Source organism: Cryptotermes secundus, unplaced genomic scaffold, assembly GCF_002891405.2.
Source record: "Cryptotermes secundus unplaced genomic scaffold, Csec_1.0 scaffold407, whole genome shotgun sequence".
Classification (NCBI taxonomy): domain Eukaryota; kingdom Metazoa; phylum Arthropoda; class Insecta; order Blattodea; family Kalotermitidae; genus Cryptotermes; species Cryptotermes secundus.
The window spans coordinates 40,031-66,568 of NW_019741981.1; the positions used below are offsets into that span (position 1 = coordinate 40,031).

The window sequence follows — 26,538 nt, forward strand, 5'->3', positions numbered from 1 at the left end:
TGCCATTGTTTTTCTTCAATACATAGCTGCAGCACATATAAGCATAGAGCAGGTATCTCTGTGATCTTTTATTTTAAATTTAAATTTTAAATATTAAAGCTAAATTGAGAATCTAAAATTTTAAACTGATCCATGAGTCAATATTAATGAAGATTTTAAACATAACTGACAAAACCAACAAGGGGAGTTCTGGAATATTGGGTGCCAATTGACGACAGAGCAATGAACAACTGGAAATCTGGAGTTTAAGTGTTAATATTGAGTGCAGTGTGACAGCTATGTGAAGTAAAATACACCTGATGATGGCTGGTTGCGGCCAAAACATGCAAATGAAAGAAGGGGGACAAGAACTACAATAAAGTGTTGCATTTACGATGAAGTTTGTATTATACATATAGAAGCTATGAAAAATGTCAGTGATTTTATTGTGAAGTGACTATATGTCACAGCGCACTCAGACTGGTTGGGATCAGTGGAGGGGGAAGTCAGCTTATGAACACGCGGTCGCTTTTTCGTCTTCAAACTTCCTGAGAGTGATGAAAGGCTTTTCCGTGAAACTCGTTTTTGTCTCCCGTGCAAGCCGCAATGCAGCGCTCCTTGGAACAAAGGATTGCCATCAAGTTTTGTGTGAAACTTGGCAAGTCTGCAATGGAAACTTTTCCCATGATAAAGACGGCCTTCGGTGACGACTGTTTGTCGGAACGTCAGGTCTACCGGTGGCACAAGGCCTTTTTAGAAGGCCGTGAAGAGGTCGGCAATGAAGCCCACGCTGGACAGCCATCAACAAGCACCACCGACGAAAATGTGATGCGTGTGAGAGAACTTTTGAACTCAGACCATCGTTTGAGTGTTCGTTTAATGGCACAGACATTAAACATTCCAAAAAGTACCGTTCACGAGATTGTGACGAACAATTTGCAGATGCGAAAAGTGTGCGCAAAGCCGGTGCCCAAAGTGTTAACGGACAACCAAAAATCGCGCAGAGTTGAAATGTGCCAAGAACTTTTGGACTTGTGTGAAAATGACCCTCACTTTTTAGACAATGTCATCACAGGTGACGAGACCTGGGTGTTTGAGTATGACCCCGAAACAAAAAAGCAAAGTGCCGAGTGGCACACCTCGGCATCCCCTCGCCCCAAGAAGGCCAGAATGAGCAAGTCAAAGGTTAAGGTCATGCTCATTGTGTTCTTTGACATTAGGGGGCTCGTCCACCACGAGTTTGTACCACATGGTACAACCATCAACGCCAAATTCTACGTGGAAGTGCTAAAGAGACTCAAACGAAGGGTTTATCGCATCCAGCCCGACATCGTGGACGATTGGAAACTTCACCATGACAATGCGCCAGCCCATACCACCTTCGTCTTGACCCGCTTCCTGACCGATTCAAAGGTGCCAACGGTTCCCCAGCCGCCCTACAGTCCTGACGTGGCTCCCCCACACTTCTTTTTGTTTCCGCGCTTGAAAACTCCCATGAAAGGGCATCATTTTGGGACAGTTGACGAAGTCAAAGAGGCTTGCATCAAGGCTCTAAAGGACATTCCGGAGGAGGCCTACCATGACGCCTTCGATGCCTGGAAATCTCGCTGGAAGCGATGTATCGACACAGAAGGAGCCTAGTTTGAAGCCTTTTAATGTGCTGTACCGATCTAATCAATAAATGTTTTTTAATCGACTCACTGACATTACTTTTCAGACAAACCCTGTAAATCTGCACTTGTACAAGAAGCTCTGACATAACCTAAAATATGAGTGATTTGGCTGATTCAAGATACCAGACTTTCTGTCCAACATGATCCAGCTCCTTACCAAACATCAATAAGCTTAGTGAAGGTAGAATCATTCATATTCACGACAAAATATGTGGTGACAGGCACATAATCAGTGAATTTAATTGGATGTTCTGATACACCTATGAAGTTCAATGTAAATAGCATGAAAAATGAAAGATAGGTTTGTGAATGTTGCATTACGGCAATGCACCAGCTTACTCTTCACACTTCGCAAGAGAATTCATGACCAAGCACAATGTTTCACTGGTTCTCCACACACACTTTTTTACTAGATTTGGAACCTAATGACTTTTCATCACTCATAAAATTTAAAAGTGCCCAAATCAAAAAATTATTTCATCAAGTGCCACAAATCATGCAAAGTGCAATACAAGAACTGAACAACAATCTCAAAGAACAGTACCAGAAGTGCTTCAACAAGCAGCAGAACTTGAGACGTGGAGCAAACAATTTCAGAAAAGTTTCCATCTGTCCTGGGTTCATGCAGAAGAGAAAATAAATAACACCCATAACAAGAAGACATTTAACAGTTGTGGTTTTCAAGCTTTTGTGCCACAACTTCAACTATTAAAATTATTTTTGGAGAATCAGTTACCTTCTGCCCTTCAAATGCTTTTTAGGGGAAAAAATTGATAATCTGATAGTGTGAAATTACAGCTGTAGATTGGAGGCATATAATCTTCCTAAATGCCATCTCTTACACCTGCCTGGAGTCACAACAGGATATACAGCAGGTTTTAATAATGCTGCATGACTGGCAGAGGTTATTTCTCAATGAATGATGCAAGAATATACAATGGTCTTGAAAGGATTGGAAAGGAAGTGGTCATGGCCTGTTTCATCATGCAATCCAAGAATTTCTTTGAAGGACTGAGCAAGTCAGGACAGTCACTGTTTTGCCTGAGATTTGGAAATGGGATGTCACAATTACATGTTAGAACTGTTACTAATCAGCTAGCATGCTTGGCTGGCAGTCAGTGAATATGGTACTATTTACATGCAGTGGCTACACACATTCTGAAACACAGATATTCTTGGGCTTCTTAGTACTGTGAGACTCAAAGAGTTCTTCCCACACCATCATCTCTCTGCCAATGAGTCTCTATTCATAACTGAAGACATACTTAGTTCTGATTACCAACTATAGAGACTGGGCCCACAGCTACAACTTGCTGATGACACTGAAGTGAATGCACTGAACTGTGGCTACAATACCATTCCACAGAATTCTTTGCTGTACAGTTTGTAGAGATGGGGCAAATGCATCATTGTAAGAAGGGATTACATTAAGAAAATGACAAAATCTGTGCCGTATATGTTGCATTCTTCATTATGCCTTCACTTACATCACATATTTAAGTATTTAAGTACTTCACACACACATATACACAAAGGCAAAGCTATAAATTGCAAACTGAAAACAATGATGCAATTAATATGAAAGACATATATAAACATACAGCAAACATGCAACAGAAAGTGGGGTGCTGACAGGTGACAAATGCAATTGTCATTTCAAGAGAATAACTGGAGGATGCAAGTTTGGTTATGAACTGCCAGGCCACTGCCAACTATACTAGGCAGTGATAGCCTCAACCTGTATCTCTAAAAACATTATTACTTCAAAATGCCACTTTATATATTCAAGTATATAATGATCTCAACCATTTTTCAGAAAATAATTTTCTTCTTCCTTGTTGTGAATAAAGTTCAACATGGTCATTTTTCACATTAATTCATATGTGTCAACAAAGTGATATCTCAATGTTTCATACAACTGAGCAAGAAGAATGTGATTTTCAAACAAGATGGGACTCTTCCCTATATACTATTACTGTGCAAGTTTATCTGAACTTAATACTTCCAAATCACTGGACAGATCGAGCAGCATGCAGAATGTGAACCTATAAAACCTCTGTCACAATGCTGCAAAGCTTCTATTCTGTGACTTTCTGGCAACAAGGTATACTTACTGTACACTTGCATGATAAAAACGTTACATTTTTATAAAACAAACGTGATCCAATCAGAAACACAAATTAATTACTGCTGACATTTCACAGCAGCTATTCTCTTCAATAACAGCAAATGTTTCAAGCATCATTAGTGTCAGAAAGAGGGGTGCATAATGAACAAGAGTGAGACATCAAAGGACTTACGGTGGCCGGCGAAATGCGGGTGGTGTGTGAGAGGTTAGGATGCCCATCACCATCCAGAGAAGAAGGGTTAGTAGCTGTATTCCCTGGGACCACATACGCCACCCCGCCAGCATCCTGATGGAGTGAGTCAAGGAGAGCACACTTGTTAGTTGCTCCTGGCACTTGGACAGGAGTTAGGAGATTTGTCAGATAAGAAACATTCCAAACATGCATAGAACAGGATATGTTACAGAATTCCCACTTCTCATGGAAGAAAAAAGACAACAGAATTACAAAGGCTTAGAAAGAAGTGAAAACCCCTCATCCATGTCTGAAGAAAAGCAAACACCTTTGGAAATGTGAATGCATACAAATTATTAGTCATATATGCATCCACGTGCATGCGCACATACACGCACATACGATGGGGTACCCAAAAGAAACCGAACTAATTTTTTTGTGGGCAGAGTTTTTGTAGTACCGCGTTTTTGCTGCTATGAGCGCATAGAGCTAACATTCCTGAGTCGATAAGCCGACTACCGTTGCTTCAGAAGGTAAGGACTAGTTTCGGCAGAGTTTATAGTGACAACTGTTTTGTGTGATCGTCATTTTTGCAATGGCTGATTTTCGTGAACAGCGTGCGGCGGTGAAATTCTGCTTTTTGCTAGGGAAAAGTGGAACAGAAACTCTTGAAATGTTAAAAACAGCGTACAAGGACAATGCTATGGGGAAAACTCAAGTGTTTGAGTGGTTTTCCCGTTTCAAAAATGGTGAAATGTCAATTGGTGACAAACCTCATTCTGGTCGTCCTTCCACGGCCAGAACACATGAAAATGTTAAAAAAATTCGTGAAATCATCAAGGAAGATCGATGACGGACCATTGAAGAAACTGTGGAGCTGTCGGGAGTGACTTGCAGCTCAGTTCAGCGAATTTTGACAGAAGATTTGGGAATGAAAAGGGTGGCTGCAAAATTCGTGCCACAACTGCTGACTGCTGAACAAAAACAAGGTCGCGTGGAAGCATGCTGTGCTTTGAAAGAAGAGTCCTGAAATGATCATAACTTTTTTTTGTTTCCTCGAATGAAAAGAGACATGAAAGGAAAGCGTTCTGCTGATGTTGCTGAGGTGAAGGGAAAAACGGCGGAGGCACTATCAAGCATCTCAAAAGATGAATTTAGACAATGTTTTGAAAAATGGAATAAAAGACTAGACAAGTGTATTAGTGTAAGTGGAGAGTACTTTGAAGGGGATTGAAGGTCTGTGCTTAAAATTTGAATAAATAAATTTAAAAAAAAATAAGTTTGGTTTCTTTTGGGTACCCCCTCATACATACGAGGCCCACAAGGAAGTATGGAAACTTAATCTGCAAACACCAAGAATCTGTACTTATAAAGATGGGAGGTTAATCCCCTATAAAGTAAGCTCCTTTAGCATATGCATACTTGTTCTACTGTTCCTAACATTGTTGGTAGAACCTCTCAAACCCAGTTTTTGGAATCACCAAGCACTGCTCTACTGCATTATATTCATTTATTTCCACACGATGAAATCATTTGCCTTTCAAGGTTATTTTATGTTTATGGAACAGAATAAATGTCACAGGGAGTGATATCTGGTAATTAGGGAGGCTGTTTCCCTTGGAGAATATTGTGTTTTGCTACAAATTGTGGCACAAGTTGGGCTGAGTGGGCAAGCATACTGTGATGATGAATCTGCTACTTGCCAGATTCATACTCCTACAGCAGTGTTTCGAGTAGTGTATCATGAAGACATCTCAACACTTGTAAACAGAAATGAGAATTAATGTGACCATGTAGAGGTAGTACTCATGATAAAACAGCTCATCACAATTGAAGAAAGCTATCAGCATCAGCTGGTTAGCCTGTGCAATAGACATTCTTTTTCCAGACACACACAGGAATATTTCTACAGTGATGATTTCTGCTTAGTAACTGGGTCATAATTACGACATGTTTCATCATCTATTATATACCATAAAAATTTTCCAAGTTCTGCAAATTGCAGCATTGAGGAGACACATTCAATTGGGTCTTCTATTCTGCTGCTGTGTCAGCAGTCATGAAATGAACTTGGCTGAGGCCTACTCCACTCCTAAATTCTTCAATTACAATGGCAGGACATGAGGTACAAGAAACTTGTTCACTACCTTTATAAATGCGATTCGCACTAATTAATAAGTTTTAGATAAATTTTTTCTGGTCCAGTCTTCTGGCAAAATTGAATGTGCACGTTATTCTGTACTTTTGGGCATCAATAAACCAACACGTGACAAAAACATCTTGACTCCAAAAGTTGACCATAAATGACTGAACCAATGGAATGGGCCATAAAAATGCCTCTTCATGTAATAACATGTCAAGATACATTCAATGCAGGCATGTACAAACACAAAATGATTTATATGATTTAATGATTTTAGGCTCCATACTTTTTGATCAGATCTCATATCTAGGCATGCACACGCGCGCACACTGCCTTTGCGCTTATACACAAGGATCATTTTATAAGAAGGTAGACAAAATGTCACAGAAAAGGGAAATTATTCTGAACAACTCTCCCCTTCTATCTCCAACATTACTGACAAAATTCTTTCCTTTACAGGTTGCATAATGAATCTTGAAAATCTCAGCAGTAAATGTCTCTGGTGTTTAGAAGTGATTTACCTCATTTGCTATATCTGTTTGGTGCTCCTACAATGTCAATTGAATATAACAGTGAAGTTCAGTTCTACCTCCTACAAATAGTTATGTACTGCTGCATTCTGACTTACAGCTGTTACTGTCTGTGGGCTAGCTCTTTGTGCTGCAATGAGGGTATGGGCAGTATCTGGATCAACTCCTTGTTGAATGAGGTAGGCACCATTCCCCTGAGCAAGCAGCTGGCCTGCAGTGGCTCCTTGTGTCAAGTTACTTGCCACCTGAAATTATGTATTCCATTACAAAGTTATAAATTAAAAACAATATGAGCATTATGTGTTTCAAATACACATAGGCCTGTAAATTTTCAAACCTGATATTAAATGGATCTTGCACCTTCCATAATGAATATAATACAGTGTGGTCACACTGCACACAAATCTGAAATAGTGCAACATAAAAAATATCAATAAAGGCTCATTTTATGTGCGAAGTTTGAAATAATGCCAATCCCATGAAATTCGGCAAAAATCATGTATGTTTTCAATGAGAAATATCGTGTATTGAATTATGCGAGTTTTGAATCAAGTGAGGTATTCCAGAAAGTATCCCTTGCATAAAATATGACCACATTGTATACATATTCTTTTAACCTTTTCTACTGCATTTAGACATCTATGAAAGCATGAAATATGCTCTTATGGTCAGAAGTTGACAAATTGTGAACTCAATACTCTATCTGCACGTCCCTGCTTTCCTACGTTTAAATGCCATTGTTCAGCATGTAAAATATGCAGGAAAGCTACAGCATTCTGTTGCTATCACTGGCACTTATTACAAGAAACAGATGCCTGGGAAAACTCATATTTTTTAACACAGATTAATTGGACTGATCATAGCATTACAGCAGGGTATGACTAGCCCCTTACCAACTGAAAATAGCAACAGTGTTTCAGATGTACCTTTCCTGGATATTGTCACGATTTAGGGGTGACTACAGATGGTGAATGGATTTACTGACCACTTATACACACGGCTCATGACTACACTTAATTACAGTGCCATTACTGATCTCCACACTTTACAAATCACTACAGCATATAGACTAGTGTTCTCAGTCTGTTATAGTATCCACTAGTTGTTTCCTGGTAATGGCTTCTAACAGCGGAGATTCTTCAGCTTCACGTTCTCAGTTCACATCTTAACAGCCTCCCATGCAGAATTCAACTACAACTTTGTCCCTTACTTATAACATTTTGACATGTACCACACAGAAAACACAGTTCTATTGCTGTGTTCGTGTCCATTGCAACAGGAACATGTCTACCAAGCCGTTGCCCAGAAACGACCATGGCATGGACAACAGGAAACACCATTCTTCTATTGTTATGTGCATGTATGTTGTGGGCATTACCGAGCAACAGCCAATGTATAGAGAGTCACCGCTTAGCAACAGGTCTATATGCCACAATATTATAAGTGAATTAAAAAGTGACAGTATTAATTATTAGGGCATGTAAAGGTAAAGTTATCCCTGTAAGAGGCCGCGAAGGCCCATGGGGTTGCAAGACATCAAGGCTCCCACATTCTTCTAGAAAACTGGCTCACAGATGGCAGTAAGGCTGTCAGCCTTACACACCGGCCGCCTTTACCCCCCCCCCCAAGGAAGATTCCTGGTACTCATTTCTGTTACTGGCTGAGTCGACCCCAGGGACATGGTGCGGCTGGAAGGACTAGGTAAACTGAAGAAATCCACCTCACCAGGACTTGAACCTGTGACCTTGCTTGTAGCATAATGCCTTAACTAACTACACTACCACGTACAACCCATTATTATGGCAGAGATTTTTGAATTAAAAATGAAGATTAGAAAAGAGACATCAGAAGATCAAAGTTAAGATGCTGGAAAGAGGAGTCACAATCTGGTCTGACGGCTGGAATGTTATAAACTTGAAAGAAGTGGGGAGGAAGCAGTCAAGGCCTATTTGAAGACACTATCCTGACACTCATCTGTAGGGACTGAAAAAACCACAATAAACAAGAATAAAGAAAGTTGGTTTTCATGTCTGAGATATAAGGCACTTTCCAAATAGAAGTTAGAAGAAACAATACTTAAGACAACTTGCTCAGTGCCAACCTTAAAGCAGATTTTCCTAAATACAAGTCAGGAACACTTATTGCTCGACACAATTTGCTCAGTAACAACCTCGGAAGTATGTTTGTTAATTACAATTTACCTGACTATACGTAACTGCAGTGGTGTTACCAGAGTAGTATTGGCCAGATGCTGCGGTGTACATAGTCCCAGTTTCCCCCACTGTGTACACTGGGTACGATCTGTGCAGGAACAAATAAAGAACAATTACAATGACAGGCAAAAACAAGAGTACTAACATTCCTTACAATTTTGCATCTCCCTTTCGTCTTGATGCTTATTTGCTTAGACACATATTAATGACACTTCCGACAATCAGTATAAAAATAATATACTTTACGGTTACAAATTACTTTTCTTTTTAATTATGAAAATATAAGGTACAAAACACAAGAAGTTCTGGGAAGAACTAATCACTGAGTTTCCTTTGGTATGACACAGACCACATAGAAAATTACAGGTTCAACAATCCTTCTATTGTTTGGTGTGAATTTTGCTGCTTTGGGAACACGTTTACCAAACCGTTACCCAGCAATGTAGGGGGGGATGTATATACATATGCACAGACAGCAAGGTGATCTAATAAGCTTATCTTAAAAAGAGAACAAACTCCGTGGTTTTAGTCTGCAAGCGAACTATACCAACTAAGTGACCGCTGATTGTTGACGAAGTTAGTGCCAACTTTAGTGGATAGAGGGTGTCGCGTGGTCAGGGCAACAAATCCCCATGGCCGTTAATCTCAGTTTTCTAGACCGGAGCTGCTATTTCCTTGAAATAGCTCCTCAGTTATCCTCATGCTTCATTTTTTCAAAATAGAGAAAGTATGCTAAAAATATGTTTAAAATGAGACTATTCATAGATACAAGGCAAATCTCTGTATGTGGGTACAGTGTGCCTCTCACATTATGACACAACTGGCTGTCACAGGGAAAAACTAATTCCTGCACCTCTCCTACGAAATATATCAAAAAGAAAATGACTGCAGTAGGTACCTATGCCAATGACGAAAAAGTTCACGATACTACTAAGACAATATGTTTTGTCCAATGTTACAATAAAAGATTTTGAGTCCATTCTTTTGAGAACAAACTTCTGTAAGAATTATGTATCTTTTACACATCTGAGATATAATTATTGCCGCTATGTACCTAAGATTTTGGACAAAGGTTTGCTTTTCAAAAGGACTGCATTCCACCCCACTATCGTCATTCTATAGTCAGTTCCTTCAATAAAACAGTTCCTAGAAGGTGGACTGCTAATGGTAGCCCTGTACCACAGTTCTCTCAATCTCCAGATTTGACTCCAATTTACCTTTTCATACAAAACTTGTAATCTTAATCCCAATAGAACTCGGCTCAGGTAATAATGGTTCAGCTGTACTTATTTCAGTCTGCATGATGCCATTAACAGCATACGCATTTAACAGCTGACAGAAGTATTTTTCAACATATTCAAAATACTGTGCGTATATGCATTTAGATTACCATTCTCATATTGTACCACTTTAGTTCTACGTTGGTAGCCTCCTTAAATTCATGTGTCTCAATTAATCCTCTGTTGCATCATTACACTGATGATAGCTAAGCAATTAACTTCAGTGGCCAGACCAATTAACTTCAATGCCTTTTTCACAACACTAGCATAAAGCCAATTCAAATTTCAGTTAAAAATTGTTAAAAACTAATTTACAAAAATACATAGCTAAATAACTGAAAAAATTAACATTTCAATGGAAAATTATTAAAATACACTTCATCAAAAAGACCCAATGACAGCAAACTTTAAAAGTTACAGAAAGACAGCTACATTTACTCTATGATACTGAACTTCACACAACAACAATATGCATTAAATGGGTCTACTATCAAAAGATTTTTTTTTTGGCAATGGTGAACTCTGTAGTACCAGCTCAAGCATACTGTCCACTGCTGCCACCTTCTACCTCTATATGTAACTATATGCTAGCACACACAATGAATATGCACTACAACAGAAGAACAAAGACTTTTATGTATGTAAAAAGTAAAAAAATAAAGTAAAGCTATCCCTGTAACAGGCCATGGAGGCCCATAGGGTTGTGAGACATTGAGGGTCCCACATTATCTAGACAATGTGCTCAAAGTTGGCGGTAAGGCTGTTAGCCTTACGCGCCGGCCACACTTTACTATAGAGGAAAATTAATTTAATTCCTGGTATCCATTTCTGTTAGAGGCTGAGTTGACCCAAGGTCCACAGTGCAGCTGGAAGGATTAGGTCAATTGAAAAAAAATCCAATGACCTCATCAAGACTTGAACACGCTACCTTCCAGCTTGTAGCATGGTGCCTCAACCAACTATGCTACCACATACCCCCCTTATACGTATGTAAGAATTATTTAATGTGATCGCAATTTAGTCAGAATACTTGAAGAGATGGGACCACTTAAGAAGACATTTTAGTTGATGGGAAGATAATACTACAACACATCTTGAAATAGGAAATACTGGCTGCAGATAGGATTCATCTGGTCCAGTGTCAAGTTTTTGTAAACAAACATTAAGGTCCATAAAGAACAGGGAAGATCTTCACAATTTAAGCATATATATGTCTCCCCAAGGAGAACTCTGCTCCAATGATGTAATTACAATTTAATATGTTAAGTTTGGCGAAGGGTTAAACAGTCCTGTTACAAGAAAACCAGTATAACTTGCATTCAATGTATTAACAGCTAATATAAGTTGTCACTTTAGCCCAGGCATTTAGTTATCAGCTTCTCACTGCCAAAGCCAGGGTTCCATCCCAGGTCAGGTCATGTGAGATTTCTTGTGCACAAAGTTGCTATGAGGCAGGCTTTTTCCGAGTTCTTCATTTTCCTCTGACAATCCTCATTCCACCAACTACTTCATATTCGTTAATAATTCTATCACTGATGCTATACAATCTTGATACTGACAGCTTCATTAAATAATCAACTTAAAAAAGAAAGAAATGAGTATCACTTCAATTCCTAACTAACTCTATGCAACCAAGAACTCCTCAAAATGCTAACACTTGTTCACCTACTTAAGAAATTTCCAACATTTTATGGAACCCAAAGGTTTATGAACATGTTCACAAAAGGGTACTAATATGGCTGGCAAACATAACAATCTATGATTAAATAAAACTAATATTAACATGTTAACATCTGTTTTTATTATAAATACCACTACATGTTCCAAACAATGTGATCATCTTCAGGTGGTTTATATGAATATATACTGTTGCTATTGAACTGTCTGACTAACATCAATCCATATTATTAAAAGTAATAATGAAAATATGTTTGTTGAATTTTGGGGTATATATCATGTAACTGTCTCATACTGTCATGATTTTGGAGTGACTATACACAAGGTTTGGACTGGTGACTCAACATATTGATCTCTTTAACACACAACTTGTAACTAAGCTTTACAGTTCACTGTTACACGCACACTAGTGTCTGTTTGTCTCCAATAGTTGCTGCCTGGTAACAGATCCTACTGATGGTGATCCTTCTTCTTCCATCCTCACATTGTTACGGTCCAGCAAATTTCCCACAATTCTCATTCACCAACCAACTACTTTACTTCACTTCACTCAATCGAACTGCTCTCAGACAGCCTCGGATCCTCGCTATATAGCCTCAGGATTGACACAACACAAAACACTGCCTCCCACAGTTCCTTAATTGTTGTTATAAGTGGTTGCCTAGCAACAGCTCAGATATCACTAATGTGTTTACTGGATGTCACCAAGCAATGCATGTTCCTTCTCATGATCGTTGCATAGCAATGCTACTATATACTACAGTTACTGTTAGAAGTTAGAAATTAAATGTTAAACATTAAAATTAAGTAAACTGAATAAAACAGAGTGTAGTTGGGTTGAGCTTAGTGAGCTTGTTGTGATAAATTATGTTGTTCAGTCGGTGTTATGTATCTGAAAAAATAGAAACAATACTTGTATATCTGGTTATAAGTGTTGTAATTACAAGGTGTAATAAGGGTTGGTTACTTAATTTTATTTACTCATAGATTTTTGTGCTGATGGTCACATTAGTACCCTTAATGCCACACAACAGGACACAAACAATAAAGATGTTCACAAAAGCCTGTCACTGTTCCCTATCCTTGGTCACATGAATCCCATCTATTCCCTTCCACTCTATTTCTTCAAGACTCATTTTAATATCATCCTCTTATCTACTCTCAGGTTTTCCTTCAGATTTTCTACTAAAAAACCCCTGCAGTCACGTCTTCTCTCTACCATGTGTACCACATGTCCTGTCAGTCTCATTCACTTTGATTTGATACAAATTATGAAGCTCTCCATTATGCAATTTTCTCAAGCCTTTTGCCGCTTTCTCCCCTTTCAGCTCAACTATTCTCAACATCCTGTTCTTAAACACAATCAGTCTATGCTCTTCCCTTAATGTAAGAGGCCAAGTTTCACGGCCACACAAGACTGGGCTGGGCTTCCAGGGTTCAATTCTTAGTATGAGCAAGACGCTTTTCTTTTCTCCATAGTGCCCAGGATGGCTCTGGGGCCCACCCAACCTCCTCTCCAATGGGTACCAAGACCTCTTCCCCCAGGGGTAAAGTGACCAGAGCATGAATGTGACCATGTGACCACTCACCTCCGTCTAGTGCTGGGGGCAAGAATTGTGGAGCTATACTTCCACTCCCCCACATATCTTCAAGATGTGGTGCTTAATTAATTAAGCACAGGGCCATGTTTACTTGCTTACCTTTACTTATATTCTTAGATAGCAGGAGGACACAAGGTTATCATTTCAGTTCCCACACAAACATAATTCAACAAGCTCTGCTCTCTACATCACTTCTTTAAACATAGAGAAATGCATGGAAATTCATCTAACATAACATGTTCTACTGCATCAACACTGATGGAAAACATAGCAAAACCATACTGTATATGATTTCTATGTCTCTGTTCCTGAATAATGCTCACATCTGTCCATTGGAGGAGGCATAGATGGCCTGGTCTGCTGAGCCCTCTACATACTGCACATAAGTGGGGTGCACCCCCTGTGCAGCCACTGCGTCTGACCCCACTGCGTCTGAGTCAGTAACTGCAAGGAAAGGAGAGAAAAATAAAGATTATGTGAGATTTCACGTTCTGACAGCTGTAACTACAAAGAGTATTGCCCTCTGGGATGTGACACCATGTAGTATGGTAGAAGTTTACTGATGTTTCAAAGAAACATGCTGCCTCCATTCTCAAGGCAGTATTCTACTCTGATGATGGAGACAGCGTTCTCCCCCAAAACAATGGTCAACATGTATCAGACTACACTGTACCACATTCCAGAAGACAGTACTTCAATAACAATTAAATTATCACAGTATTAGTTAATTCAGCAAGTATACAATATTCTGATACAAAGAGCAACTATACTAATATTTCTATACAGGAAAGAAGCAACTATGTATCATTGAAATCTGGTCTGCAGATTTGTTTATATTAACAGAAGTTACAGGATTCTGTTGCTTAAAACATTGCTATATTATCTGATTTTGTCTACTTAAAATATCTATATAAAATTAATTCAACATTTTCAAAATAAACATCTGGAAATTATCATAAACATTTCTATACAAATATACTCAGTGTCTTCCTTACAATGACGCTGGCATTCAGATGTACAAAAGAAGGAACGAGGAGGGGCTATGCATGAGGTTTCTTTATAAACAGCGTGAGAATATATCCAATGTGTGAAGAAATTACGAACTGAAGTTAAAATCAAAAGTTTATCCTTACATAAGCTAACATATTTCCATCATGTGACTGAATCCATTTCAACTTATGCAGGCACATCAATAAGTCGGTTTTAAAAGAGAGGGAGAACATCCTTACAGGCCAGAATATCTGGACTCCAACCATTTTTTATGCCTCAAGTAGTTTAATGCATTTTGAAATTGTTTGGATTTAGTATAGCATAAATTTCTGATTTGTTTATATTTTGCATCACATAAGGTCTTGCAAACTCTAAAAAGCCATTGCATCAGTTCCAGAAAGTTTGTAATGGGCCTTGCCTAACAGGCCACAGCTTCAGCTCACAATTTCATGGAAGTTTCTTCCACTTCCTTATGGAGCATGATAAATGTCACACCTTCCCTCACTAGCCTGTTCCACTGTCACTTGGGCCATACTATCACAAAATTTCATTTATATTCACGTCTCCTCTACCTGTACAAACATCCTCTATTCTCCCTCTCACTAAAGGTGCTTAGTTAGTTACACTGAGAGAAAAGTGCATAATATTTTAGATTTCTTGTCGTTTTTATTTGTGTGAGATTATACACAACGAGATTTGTGTGTGTGTGTGTGTGTGTGTGTGCGTGCGTGCGTGCGTGCACATACGGGTGCATGGTTTTAAGTAACAGGCCTGTCATACGAATTCAACTGAGAATTTATTAAAATCGCTGCACAAATGTTAGACAATATACAATCAGCAATAATTTCAAAGACAATATTACAGCATCAAAAAATACTATAATTTTAGTGGTGGTACTAAACAACTACCATACAAGAAAAGAAGTTAGCCAGGAAGCATCAACGTAATTTAAAGGCAATTTCAAAGAGAGGCAGTGTCATATGAATCTTTGTTGCCATAATCATCAAAGGGCTTCTTACAAATATGTGAGTGCAGTCTGGTAACAGAAAGAGTACATTTTAAGGCTCCACTGAAGCATCTACAGTATAAAAGTAGTCCATCTGTACAATCAACATATGAGCACAGTGGGGTCCACAGCCCTCCCTGACCCAAGAAGGCATTGTATTTCTACCAAGAGGAATAGGGGTGTTCAGCTGCAAATAACAGCAACTTTGTTTAAAACGTTCCTCTAAGGAAAGTGTTGGTTACAATGTATTGTAAATGTAAACTCTTAAAACTTTATAAAGGGGGAAGGGATTTTATTCAGTCCTGGCCCCAGCCATTCCAATCATTATGAACCACCACTGACATTTTTTAAAATTGTGACATGTTGTTCTAGGACAGACACAGTGGGACCTATAACAAAATATCTTGATAAACACCTGAAATAATTTTTGTTTTCTTTTCCTTTGTTTTGTTGGAATTTATTTCCTGCATATTTTGACACCTTACACAGCAAGCGCAATATTCATAAAATTCAAAGAAATTAATAAAATAAGTAGATAAAATAATAAAATATTCAAATCTGAAAACTGAGAATTAGATAACTGGATAATGTAACTCACACAAGTGGTGTCTGAAAAGAAAACTGGGTTAGAAAATACAACCAACTGAGGTTAAAAAAGGCACAAATGACTTTGGGGACAGAATAGGATATTTTTATTTGAAGGAGAAAGCTCTGGATAGCATTAAGTGGAGGAACTGTTTTGGAAGAGACTGTGGACCTGTCGTCTGACAGATTACTGATGAATGAATGAAATGACTTAACTGTCAAAGTGTGGCATTAGAAACCAATGAACCAGTGAACGAATGAATGAACCAACCAACCATGAACCAAAACTGCCAATAAAATGTCTCCTTTTTATATCAACATTTAGGGGTTCCACCAATTCTGTAAAAGACTGTTTCTCACTTTTGTTTCCTTATTTATTAGAATATATGTAATTTTTACAAACCATTTTAGAAGCAACCAGGAGCAATTAATTGTCATAATCTTGCTGCCTGTTGCAGTGACCTAGTTTTATACACCTTACATGAAGAATCTTTATTTTTAGGGCTTGAACAGTTATTTTCTAGACTTCTACCAACATTGCAGTCAGAAATTTAAGCAGCAAGAGGATATTACTGGATGAATTTTAAATGAGGGGAATATATTCTTTCCAAATTATTTTAAGCTTTAAAGTGAAGAACATAATTCTAAAACAAGGGGGCTTAAAACAGTATTAGAAACTGTTAAACTCTGCATGTTTAAGAAGAGACCATACTCTTCTTGTAAAAGCACAAAAACTTCCTGCATGTCTGGTGAGCTTGCAATAATTCACTCCAGGGGAACTCCTTTTATCCAACATGAGGCCTTTAGAAATAAAATGAGATTTACTGAACATGGAAATCGCCCTTCAACACAAATACATCATGACCACTGATAGTAGAGGACTACATATGCCCAGCAAACTACAACACTGTGTACCAGTGAAAGCACTGTGCCACCAGATGAATAACTATGATCAACTTGGTGACATTCATGTTGAGGCTTGAAATAATGAGGAAACAGCATCTTTATACATTGTACAATCTTCTTTCACTGCTTTAAATTACTGACATCATTGCTGGTACAATATCCAGCCCCTTAAAATACAGAGTCTTCATGGAAAATGCACAAAACTTGCTCACATCAAGAGGCAACAAAATTACAACAATAAATGCTGTGATTAAAACTGGACATCATGCTTCAGTAGGTAGCATTCCTACTTTGCATTTGGTATGTCCTGCATTCAAATCTGGGCCCAGAGACCAGCTATCCTCACTACGGTATATCGTGGTTTTCCTCACTCTTTCCAGGCAAATGTCAGGTTTGTACCTCAAATTAGACCATGACCACGTCTTTCCACATATTTTCCAATCCACTATTCACTAGCCATCCTATCATACAACGCTATATAGTGCCATGCCATTAAATAAACCATAAATAAATAAAATGCTGCAAAAACCAGCATAAACTATAATAGGGAATAAAAATTAAGGAAGCATACATGGAAACTGCCCTTTGGAAAAAATGGCTGCCACAAATTCAACTAACCTCTACCGTAATGGCATCTGAGTGAGGAATAAAAAAGGCTAGTGCTGCTAGTGATGGCCAGGAGAAATACTGCAGTGAGTGAATGTGTGCACATTGTAAATTTGTTTTTGAATAATTTTATAAAAAATGGTAAATTATTTTTCAAATTTCTGATGGCAGTGTTCCAATTCCACATGCTTGGATACTATACAACCAGGAGTTTAACATACCTAGGCATGACCATCCTTTTTGGGTGGTCACAACTTCATGATACAGCAATAAAGTACCATTTTATAGTTACCATGGTGACAAGGATTAATAAATTAACATGTATATATCATTACTTAGTACATGCAAGAGAAAAGACAAACATATATGATCAATTTACTACAATGCATATAATATAAACACATAATATAACAGCAGTGACAAATTGCTCAAATGAACCTATCCGTTATTAGCATAGACTAGCCAGGTCAGCATGATTCCACTTCCTCTCGCAGTTCAATTCTAGCCTTTGACAAGCAACACACACACACAAAGTCAAATGTCATGTGCAATTAAAACAACACAGATTTAAAGTTCTTATTCTACCCATATAAATTTCAACTACCTGGTGGTTGACTGACCACAGATTCTCAAACTTCCAAAATGTCTTCCCAAGACATACAGTTTAAGCCTACTATGCATTGCTATACACCAACTAGCTGAATTTTATAAGTTCTGAACCGGTCATGGTCTATCAATCAGCAAAATTCCTACAACAATGCTTCAAATTCTTTCTATACATAAGGCATTCCTCTAAACTAGCTGTAGAGCCTCATCATACGTAAATGTGTAACGCCCCAGACAATATGTATGCCTGTAAGTCCTATATCTGCAATGATACTCTTCAGCACCCTCAGCTCCGACATCTAAACACTCCATTGTCAACATTATTTAACATTTCAAATCTGTCAGTCCTCTCAATTATCTTAACAAGAGAATTCAATCAACCATATAAAAATTTAGAAGCAGTTCCTAGCTCTGAACAAAGCATATCAAAGAATTCAGACATGATCATAACATTTCAGATACCAAGAACAAAGGAAATATGTACTCCGAGGGATAGTTGGAGTTGCTGTCAGCACCTAGGTTACATGACTGATGAAATGCAAAAAATGTGGAGGGAAGTGGCTGTAGCCCAATTCCTTTCATATTCCTGGAGGGACTGGGTATAACCATGAAAACCTTAGGATAGCTAGTGTCCTGGTCAGCACTCAAATCAAGCACCTCTCAAATACAAGTCTTGTGCACTTCTGTTACATCAGCCTGCCCAGTGTATTACAGTGCAGCAAACATTTCTTTCAAAAATGTTTTATGCTATGTTTGTAGTATCTTGCTTTTCTGCTACTAGAGGTCCAAATCTATTATTACAAGCCTAGTCAAAATACAAACATAACACTCAACACAGTCACAAATTAATTACTGAAAAGGTTTCAAACAAAAATTATAAACTTATATGGAATCCACATTTTATGTCATATATGAACATTCAATACAGTGATATGGACTTCATATAAAGTAGCTGTTGCAAGTGAGTGGTATAAACCAATATTAAATACAACCAGCAACTATTAATGAAGAATACCAATAGAGAGTTTAAATAAAACTTGTTGAGTAATTTTGCAGACAAGACACAATTTCTCATTATGTTTTCAATTTATGCATTCTGTGCAGAGTAAGCACAAATATAAGACAGAAAAGGTAAATTCTATCTACTCTACAAAGTGGAGCATGTTATACCTTGTTTAAGCAACCTTACAGAAGAAAACGTCTGTGTAAGACGTCTGAATTTCTCACCAGCATACAAATACCAGAAATTAGGTAAAAACAGAATTCAGTAACATTCTAATAATGGCACAATGGTCTACACAGTACGTCACTATCTGACCATGATGCACCCGTTCCCATGAATTTCTTTTCTCATGATCAAATTATCGATACTGCACATTCCAAAACATGTGTTGCTGAAAACATTTACAGTGAAAAAAGTAGAGAAGTGTGCTCTGACCAGAATAAATACATTTTCCGCAAGCATTCACTTCTAAAAGACATATTCTATCATGCAAAAGTAAAGAGGAAGTCCCCTGTGATTAAGCACCACGCCAAGAGGATATATGGAAAGTGGAGATATAATCCCACTGAATCTCAACCTCTGCATTAGACAGAGGTCAGTGCTCAGCTTCATGCTCCAGCCACTTTACTTGCAGGTAAACAGCCTAGTACCCAATGCATGGGAGGCTGAGTGGAGCACAAGAGCCATTACGCATGCAAAGAAAACATTTCTAGCTTTTCAGGAATTGAGCCCTAATTGCACAGCCAGTGGCTACTGACTATAGTGACTTAACTGTCCTGACTCCTATATTGTGTGACCTAATGAAATATAGAAAACAAAATTTCTTAATTTTGGCCTTTATACCAGTCTTGTGTACACTCCTCTTGCAAACTAATACTATCATTTCATGACAATTAATTCCAACCACTTCACAAACCTGATCCTCTTCAATCTCACTAATTAGGTTTAATCTGCTTACGCAGACATACAGCAATACAAGGGAAAGCCTATAAAAAAAAAAGCTGGCTACCATAGCAACTAACAGTGATAGGGCAACCCATCAGTCTGCTTAGTGGAGAAAATCAAGTAGAGTTAGCCTCTACCAATTCAACGGGGTTTCACAACCCTCATCCCACTCTGTGAAATATAATTCTAAAAGCAATACTGTATATTGCTAGTGATGAAGTGCCTCCTGGCAAAGGGAAAGTTAAAGAACAACCACAACCTTCATTTTATTTCCTTATACAGGAAAAAGAAAAATATTAGACCCACATGAGAACAGAAAAGATTCACATGCCTGCTGCAGGTATGTCTGATGGTAGCCCATGACTGAATGTCAGAAAACATTCTACCATTATAACTTATCACCAGAATTTGAGAATACAGTTGGTTGCTACTAATGCTTTGTATTCGAAAGTTTCTGGTTGAAATTTTGACCCACACACATATTATCCTCAGGTTTATGTGGCATTCTGTTTCTTCCTCCAAATGCTTGGACAGTGCCTCAAATTAATCCACAACTACTTCCTTCTGCATTCTCTTCAATTCATTATTAACTAATCATTTTATCATTCAACATTATATATCACCTAACTGCACAACTGAGAGCATCATTAAATAAACAAAGAATAAAAGCAACACCATGCAGGTATCGCTGTGCATAATAAATCCCCTTACATTAAGCCGAGTTCTCATTTTCTTTAGTGCTGGCAATGATGTATAGTATTCTTGTACCAGGTTCTTTTGAAGGCAACCCATGGCTGAATACTATAAAATACACCAAGGTAATACCTAAGGAGTAATTACACTATCATATTATAAGAAAAATACATAAACAGCTGTCATGAAGATAGTATGCAACACTAGCGATACCAAAGCCCCCCCCCCTTTTATTGCTGGTGGGGTGGGACTAAGTCCCTTGTACTGCGGCCACTTCTGGCCTATTATACCAGCCCAAGATGATAGGTGATGGTGATTGTGGAGCAATTGGTGGAATGAAAATTGCCAGGGGAAACCAAAGTACTCGGAGAGAACCTGCCCCAGCACCACTCTGTCCACCACAAATCCCACTTGACCAGACCCGGGATCGAATCCGGGCCGCTGCAGTGGGAAGTAAGCGATTAATTTTTTTTTTTTAATGCTAGTGGGGTGGGACTAAGTCCCTTGTACTGCGGCCACTTCTGGCCTATTATACCAGCCCAAGATGATAGGTGATGGTGATTGTGGAGCAATTGGTGGAAGGAAAATTGGCAGGGGAAACCAAAGTACTCAGAGAAGACCTGCCCTGGCGCCATTTTGTCCACCACAAATCCCATTTGACCAGACCCACAACTGAACCAGGGCCGCCACAGTGGGAAGCCAGCGACTAACCGCTTCAGCTATGGCGTGGCCTACCAAAGCCCCTTACTGGACATGCTCTGGAGCTAATTCTATCCACTATCCAATCTTATCAACATAAATACCACAGAGATAAACACAAAAACTCTGAGGCTAGTAAGGTTGGTCTAGATGTGAACACAGAGAAAACTAAGCTTATACTGATGTCTTGTCACCACAATGCAGTAAATTCATGACATAAAGATGGGAAATAAATCCCCTGAATATGTAGCAAAGTTAAATATTTCAAAATGACTGTAGGAAATGAAATTTGATTCATGAGGAAATAAACAGCAGACTGAATTCAAATAACACTTGCTACCATTCAGTTCAGAAACATTTTTTTTTTCTTCTTGGCTGTCTAAAAGTGTAAAAATTAAAATATACAAAGCTATAATTTTGCCTGCATTTTTATATAGATATGAAACTTGGTCTCACACTAAGGGAAGAACATAGGCTGAAGGTATTTCAGAACAGGGTGCTGAAGGGGGATACAATGTTAGGAGGTTGGATAAAACTGCATGATGAGAGGCTTCATAACTTGTACGACCAAGTCGAGGTGAATGAAATGGGAAGGGCATGCAGCATGCCTGGGAGCAAAGAGGAATACATACAGGGTTCTGATGGCAAATCCAGAAGGAAACAGACCGCTAGGAAGACTCAGATGCAGGTGGGAGGATAATATTAAAACAGATCTTAGAGAAATAGGGTGAGGTTGTACGGACCAGTGGAAGGCTCTTGTGAATATAGTAGTGACCATCTGGGTCCCATAAAATGTTGGGAAATTCCTGAGGAGCTGAGTGATTGGTGGCTTCTCAAGGACATACCTTAATGGAGTTTTAGCTAGTTACTTAGCCACCTACCTCACCCAAAGACCAAAAGGACACAACTGTAAGTCTGGAATTCAATACATAGATTCATGCCTGCAATGACTCCATGAAGTACTGCACTTTCCATTTAAATAAAGTATAAAGTGCACAAACACATTACCTAGTTTATGGAGAAAACATGTGCTCTACATGAATGCCACATAATGAAGACTTATAACTGTTGCTACATGGTATAAGCAACACCACATATTTATATGAAAAACACAAACTAAATTCAAATTCAAGCAATGGCACAAATGTATGCCACTCATGTTAACACTAGAGCCACAATTTGTACTATGCACAGGCTACCTTGAATGGACATAATAAATTTCATTGACAGAAATAACCAGATATTCATTCATTCATCAGTAATCTGTGAAACGACAGGTCCACAGTCTCTTCCAAAACAATTCCTCCACTTAATGCGATCTCAAGCTTCTTCTGTGACTTCTTATGTAGTAAGTAAAGCTATCCCTGTAACAGGCAGAGAAAGGCCCAGAGAGTTGTGAGACGTTGAGGGTCCCACATTATCTAGACAATTGGCTCACAGATGATGGTAAGATTGTCAGCTTTACACACTGGCCACACTTTACTTCCCAGGAAAATTATTTCATTAATTCCTGGTACTCATTTCTGTTAGAGGCTGAGTCGACCCCAGGGCCATAGCACGGCTGGAAGGATTAGGTCAACTGAAAAAATCCAATGACCTCATCGGGACTTGAACCCATGATCTTCCGGCTTGTAGCATAGTGCCTCAACCAACTATGCTACCACATTACAAATAAAATAATACCAGAGCACATTTCTAATTTAACTGCAAGTCCCACAAGTTATATTAGTATCAATGGAAATAATAACTTTTTTTAACTCTTCACATGTCCAACACAAGCTTGGTTGCTGTTTATGGGAATTAATTACAAACATGGTGCAAGGTATTTTGTTCAAATGATCTAAGGGTCTCAGAAATTCAGTTTTTAAATTTAGTGTTCAGTATAATCCCACAATAAAACAACAGGAATCATATATCATAAAATGTCAATACAAGTAGATACACAGATCTGGTGTCCATGATTCTGCACCCTCACAGCCAATCCATCTTTCGGGAACTCACCAGATTACATTAAAGGTGCCTCATATGGTGAGGCACTTAGATCAAATCATTTGTCAAGATAGACAGCAAAATTTTCTGAGATGGTGCTTTTAACTGATACTGATGAGTTTTATAGAGCAATTAGTTCATTAAATATAATTTTTAAAAATTCTATAAATCCTTCATAACAACACTGCTGATACAATCTTTACCAAAATAAGCAAAAATGCTATAACTTTTGTGGGTGAAGGAAGAAGAGACCTCTATTATATTTGAATACGGCAACACATTTATTAACACTCAGCTTAACACTTTCACTGCCAAAGTTATGTTTATGTTAAAAATAACTGCAATTTTTTCCAAGGTCAACCCAAATTATTATAAATAAATTTAGAAAGGAAACAGTACTCATTACTAAACTGATAATTTCATATTAAAAATAAATTAAAATACGTTAGAATCTTGTGCAAGGCCGACGTTCTTGCAGTGGAGATTATGAAGACTTCTGTCTTCTAGGACATGACACCATGTGGTCTGATAGACTATGTTCCTCCAAAAAATATGTCATTAATAATTTACTAGACTGCAAGGCATAACATCCCAGAGATAGTAACCTTTATGCTAGAACCTTATGTTCTCTAATTTTCCATGTATTTTTTTTTGCAAAATAAATACATAATGAGGGAGTCATGTCTGTCCCTCTTCATGCTTGTCTTTATAACACTGAACATGAAGCTCAAATTGAATTTCACAAATTCTCTCACCTCCCGCTAACCACAGACCTCCAAAAAACAAAAAAACAAAAAAAAAGTATATAACATAAAAAACAGATCTTATAAAAACATAAAAATATTATTTTGAAATGTTTTGATATCGTCAATATGTAATGAAATGCAAGGAAGAATTATGTGTTCCTAAACAGATACTGTCTCTCTACCTTAGCAACCCTGGCACATAATTCTGTACAATAACAGAGCATGAGGAGAAGGCAAATTAGTAAGAACTAGAAAACTTTATGTGATTTATAAATTAGAAAGCCACCACTTCACAAACATTTACCTTTTCCTAATGTCTTATGTCTGAAGTATTTAACTGAACAGAACTGATACATAATGTATCCATCTCAAGCCCTGTTGTTTTGGATACAGTTACAGATGTTCTCAGAAGTACATCATTCTGAATCATGCTGTTTCAATACAATGTTGATAACAAATAGCAGATGGTTTCTGTGTTTTACACTGTCTGAGTCTATCATAATGCCACTTCAAACTGAGCACTTCAAAATATGATCTGTGCACTTCACATACTGACAGTATCCTCACAAACTACTATTAACAAATTGTATAACTGAAAGGGAGAGTTGGTATGTTCAAGTACATGGAGTGGCTATTAACAGCATGGCTTGAGGATATGAATCAGCAAAAAGTATACGTATGAACTTTTCTCTGTATAGTCTCTTTGAAGACCTACAAAAATGACTAAGTGGCAATGGTCCATCTACTGATCCTGTGGCTGAATTAAAGGAAACTGTAGCTGTTTCGTGGGTTCATGATTCATGGAAACCTTCACATCATTAATTTGATTAAAGAGGAAGCCAGAAGATGACACTGTAACAGTGAGTATTCCAGGTGAACACAATTGTGACAAAAGTTTATAACACTAATGAGGCATTTCTGTATTACAATAAAATACCATTTCCCACAAGAATCTCAAGGAAGAACAGTGCTCATGGTTTCAAAGCCTACAAGATTATGTTACCAAATTTTCTGGTGACAATACAAAATGAGATGTGAAGGTGGGGAGTACAAGGCAGCAGAACAATGAGAAAGCCAGTGATGACAAATCATCAGTTTGGGTGTCATGGAGAGGCCACTATATCAAGAAGACCATGGACAACAAATGGGCATCACGTGCAGTCACTTGACCTATGATGAATGCTGTATGATGGAAAATATATGGGTGGAGTGCATACAGGAATTTACAAATGTTCCTGAAATTCAGCTGTAGATTGTGGAACTGGAAAAGGGGATTGCATCAAAGTCATGTGATGGAAACGCTGGAATCACAGCGACAAAATGACCAAGGAGTTCTGAGTTCATATATTAATAATATGTTATGTTTGAAAAATAATTGTTTACATACATTTTTAATACCGATTAGTTCAGTTTTTGTATCTAAGTAATTCAGAAAGAAAAACACAGAAAATTTAACTGACACTATTAAGGTTAGTCTAGAAATAAATGCTGAGAAAACTAACTATATGTTGCTGTCTCATCACCTGAATGCAGGGCAAAACAATGACATAAAGAAAGCTAACATATCTTTTGAAAATGTGGCGTTTCAAATATCTGGGAACAACAGTAACAAATACAAATTTTATTCAAGAGGAAATTAAGAGGATACTGAAGTCTGGTAATGTCTGCTACCATTCAGTCCAGATGCTTTTGTCTTCTCATATGTTGTCGAGACATAAACATAGAACATACATACAAAAGTACAATTTTGCCAGTACTTCTGTATGGGAGTGAAAATTGGTCTCTGACAATAAGGGAGGAACACAGACTGAGAGTATTTGAGAACAGGGTGCTCAGGAGAATATTTTGACGTAAGAGGGATGAGGTGACAGGAGGTTGGAGAAAACTGCATAATGAGGAGCTTCATAACTTGTACTCTTCACCAAGTATAATTAGAATGATCAAGTCAAGCAGGATGAGATGAGCAGGGCATGTAGCTTGAATGGGGAGATGAAGACTGCATATAGGGTATTGGTGGGTAGCCATAAGGAAAGAGACCATTATGAAAAGCAAGACATAGGCAGGTAGATAAAATGAAAATGGATCTTAGAGAGAGAGGATGGGGTAGTATGGACTAGACTGATCTGCTTCAGGGTAGGGCTCTTGTGAACACAGTAATGAACCTTAAGTTTCCACAAAATTTTGGGAATTTCTTGAGTAGCTGTGTAACTGGCAGCTTATCAGAAGGGCTCAGATCCATGAAGTTAGTTAGTTATCTAATAAGTAACTGAGTAAGGCTTAACTTGGTTTGGATAATACAAAAATCTGACCCCAGGAATGCATATACCTTTTACTATATACAGGGTGTCCCAGGAGGAATGGACCAAAC

General features: G+C 38.1%; 1 protein-coding gene across 4 annotated transcripts in view; it reads right to left on the bottom strand.

Moving 5' to 3' along the window:
- LOC111872934 (DNA-binding protein RFX2) overlaps positions 1-26,538 on the bottom strand; it is a 106,334-nt gene that overhangs the window by 27,748 nt on the left and 52,048 nt on the right. For 3 of the 4 annotated variants that reach the window (XM_023867230.2, XM_023867232.2, XM_033754889.1), the window contains exons 4-7: positions 13,720-13,840; positions 8,827-8,926; positions 6,724-6,870; positions 3,953-4,066 (exon numbers count right to left, since the gene is read on the bottom strand). In XM_023867230.2, coding sequence (XP_023722998.1) covers positions 3,953-4,066; positions 6,724-6,870; positions 8,827-8,926; positions 13,720-13,840 — 482 coding nt within the window. The remainder of the gene's footprint in view (positions 1-3,952; positions 4,067-6,723; positions 6,871-8,826; positions 8,927-13,719; positions 13,841-26,538) is intronic. The other variant, XM_023867231.2, reaches the window with a different exon arrangement.